The 3,328-nt window shown below is 43.8% G+C and overlaps 1 protein-coding gene across 1 annotated transcript; it reads right to left on the reverse strand.

Moving 5' to 3' along the window:
- Positions 1-1,660: 1,660 nt before the first annotated feature.
- LOC5576118 (uncharacterized protein KIAA1683 homolog) lies at positions 1,661-3,093 on the reverse strand. Its single transcript, XM_021838402.1, has one exon. It carries the CDS (start codon positions 2,868-2,870, stop codon positions 2,502-2,504), a length of 369 nt encoding a protein of 122 aa, XP_021694094.1. The 5' UTR covers positions 2,871-3,093; the 3' UTR covers positions 1,661-2,501.
- Between the last annotated feature and the right edge of the window lie 235 nt (positions 3,094-3,328).

Raw genomic sequence — 3,328 nt, forward strand, 5'->3', positions numbered from 1 at the left:
AAGGCTAACTTTTAGTGAAAAAAGATCGGAGGTTCATGCAAGTTCGATAATATGTGTGTTCCAGCACACCGTGATGCGTCTCCATAGTAATGATTGCACCAAAGAAGAATTACGGAGGACGCTGTTCTAGAAGTTTAGTAAAGATTACTTGGATTGAAAACATAACTGCAGCAAATTTGTAGACTGTAGGCTACTTCGATTGATTCATACATTTACATGCATGCATCTGTATCGAGTGAGGCAATTCCAGAATTTCATACAGCAAAAAGAGTCAGCGCAATTCATTGACTAACAGAGATGTTCTCGATCAATTCAATCACTCTTCAATTGTCCCATTGATAGTTTGTCATCAATTAACGTCCCAAATCGTAAACAAGTGAATTAAGCTGTAAACTGTCTGATATCCACGTAATTAGAAGTACTGCGTAGCCGTCCTCAACCCTCGTTATCATCTATCCCTAAACGTATAGCTTCGCCTCTCGAGAGAACAAGACCATACCTACATTCGTTCCAACTGCTTTTGGGTGGAGGTAAACTGGATTGTTTTGCGTTTCAGAAAAAAAAAATGTCCATCAACCACCATGTCCAGCCATGTCAGTCCACAAAGAATGACTTTCAACTTCCCCTTCCCTTTTTCGGGTACCAACTCGAATAAGGTGTCTCGTGTGTACACGCTGCTGAATAGTGAGAGATCAAGGTTGTTGTCGAAAAAGTGGAATTTAATTACTGCTTTATTGTACGGACTGCATGGTTTGGGGTTTCGTTGACTTTGAAGAGGCTCTTTATCATGCGGAAGATATCAGATATACTAGAAAGCCTTCAGGTAAGGAACGAACGGATTGATAAGTACGATGCAAACATACAAACAATAGGTGAGGTGATAAGCTATGTGCGTTCGTAAAAAAGTTCGATTGCTAGTTGAGTTTGAGATTTTTGTGCGAACCTTATTTTTCGTAACGAGTAGTTCACCACAAGCGAACGAAGGGACGGACACTTTCGGAGCATATTAAACAACTATCTCAGTAGGCTACGTCTTATCTAAGCTTTATTGCTCGCTTTTCGAAAAAAAATCTTACAAACGATAAATACTTGTATACAGCACTACTTAAAAGGCATTAAAAATTCAGTTATTAGACATCACTTTCTACTCTATTATCCTAGCGGTTAATTTTAATACACATAATAAAAAATAAACCCCGTATCTACAACTTTGCAAGTTGTGACTTAAAGTCTTCTAAACTACATTTATCCGAATGGGGGAAAGTAATCAAATTTATGAAATTTGCATTACACACGAGAATTCGAGAAAAAAAAAACTGAAAAATGGGCGCGTCATCTTTATTCACACAAACACGCCATTTACATTTCTTGGCTTCAGTTGTATACAAACAAACCATTTAGGTAATAATCCAAACTGGAAACAGCAAGCGACGACGGTTACCGTACACGCAAAAAAATTGTGCGGTAAAAACTACCATTTTAGGGGGTTAACTTAAGCGCTCGCACCGGAAATTTTCAGCAGACCAGAAATGCGCTTGATTTTACCATGTCTGTAGTTGGAATCAGATTGTTGTAAATTATTTCTGTCAAATGTACCAGTAATGCGGTGGGGTGTACCGTAAACATAGTAAATTGGTCTGAATTTTCATGGTAGTTTTAAGAATGGGCGTAGTCAGCTAAAATAGTTATTTTTACCACAGAATTTTTTCCCGTGTAGCTACCGTAGCATATGCTTCTTACGCCCTTCACGCATCTTTCCACCGGCCGAGACATTGAAGAGGGCAATACTAATTATAGACTAGAAGTTGGGCGTTTGTTTGTCTAACATTCAAATGGAGCAGACATAATGAAATGTACACTGGCAATTTCGAGATAGACACACATTAGAAAACAAATTAAAAACACGTTTTTCATGCGGCACTAATCGGATGCGGTCCATATTGGTTGGTCGAAATGATTTCAATCGGAAAATTTGCCCCCGATATGGGAGCGCGCTACTTTAAAGGCACTGGTTAGCGTGAGGAGCCACCCCCTCCCCCCTTCCAGATCACATACAAGTGGAAGCACTGCGTTTCTTAAACATAACATAAAAATATCTTCTCTTTTCTTCTGGCTGGCTATCGTTTCCAAAGCGATCGGGTTACTTTCACTTGCATCATAGCAGGCGACGACCAAAACACTGCGCACCTTTTTTTCCCTGCTGCTCGCAGTAGGCACTGACAGCGACTGGATCCCCACACGCGATGATTCTCGTCTGTTTTCGGCAGAACGGCATTTCAGCCTGCTTCGACCAAAAATGGTGCTGTCTGCCGCCGCGCGTGTCCAGCTTCCCCAATGAAATCGCGCACTACAGATAATTTGGCCTCACTACTTGTATCTCGCACACGACTAAGTCTACAGAAAAACTCTATATAAAACTCTTGGCGACGTTAAGGTCTAAAATTTACACACAGGCTTCGCGCAAACCCACACGGATTCCGGCAGGCAGGACGACAACGCCCTCACTTGTCCTTCTTGGTCGTTGACTTCAGATCTTTTCGGGTCTTGAACCCACGAAAGCTGGCTTGGATTTTGGTGGCGGCGTCGGCGGCAACCTTCTGCCGTTTACGCACCAGGAATCCCCGGACGCCTGCTTGGATCTTGGCTGCCGACTTGTCTTCCAGCGTGCCCTTCTTGGATACCCGTGGCGATCGCTGAGTCTGCGATCCCCCGGAAGATGATCCAACTCCCGTCGACGAACCCTGAGAGGATCCTGAGCGACCCTGGCGCATCTGCTTCCGCACCCGATAGCCGCGGAATCCGGCCTGGATCTTGGTCGCGGCGTCGTCCTCCGATTGGGATGAATTCGGCGAACTCGGATGGACGTGCATCTCGTTCACTACCGGTTTCAGACTGTCTACGAAGGAGTCCAACGCGGTCCGCTGGTCGTCTTTCAACGTGATGGCTTCGGTTTTCGGTGAACTGACCGACTTTATGTACTTCGATTAGTGGCGCGCGTGCGTTCACGAACTTGGCCGATTCTACTTCCGTACGCTTCAAGTGTTGACTGTGAACTGAATGGTTGGTGCTTGAGCGCGCTTGCCTTAAGCTAGTAATTGACTGGCGGGTGCTGTGATGATTGAAACTAATAATGCTCTCCCTTTTGGAGAGCAAGTCGATATTCTCTCGTTCTCTTCGAAGGAATTTGTAATTATAAGCACAGATGCGAACAGATGTTCGGCTGTTGATTATTCCCAAATCGTTTGGACTACCTGTAAAGCGATATGATTGCGATACATACAGTAATCTTTCGCTTACTCGATCTTCTCTAGAACTGGAATCGTTCCTT

This window comes from Aedes aegypti, chromosome 1, assembly GCF_002204515.2.
Source record: "Aedes aegypti strain LVP_AGWG chromosome 1, AaegL5.0 Primary Assembly, whole genome shotgun sequence".
Lineage (NCBI taxonomy): Eukaryota > Metazoa > Arthropoda > Insecta > Diptera > Culicidae > Aedes > Aedes aegypti.

What these genes read in the sequence shown, in the direction of transcription:
- LOC5576118 (XM_021838402.1), bottom strand. Translation starts at nt 2,870, where the DNA reads ATGCACGTCCATCCGAGTTCGCCGAATTCATCCCAATCGGAGGACGAC.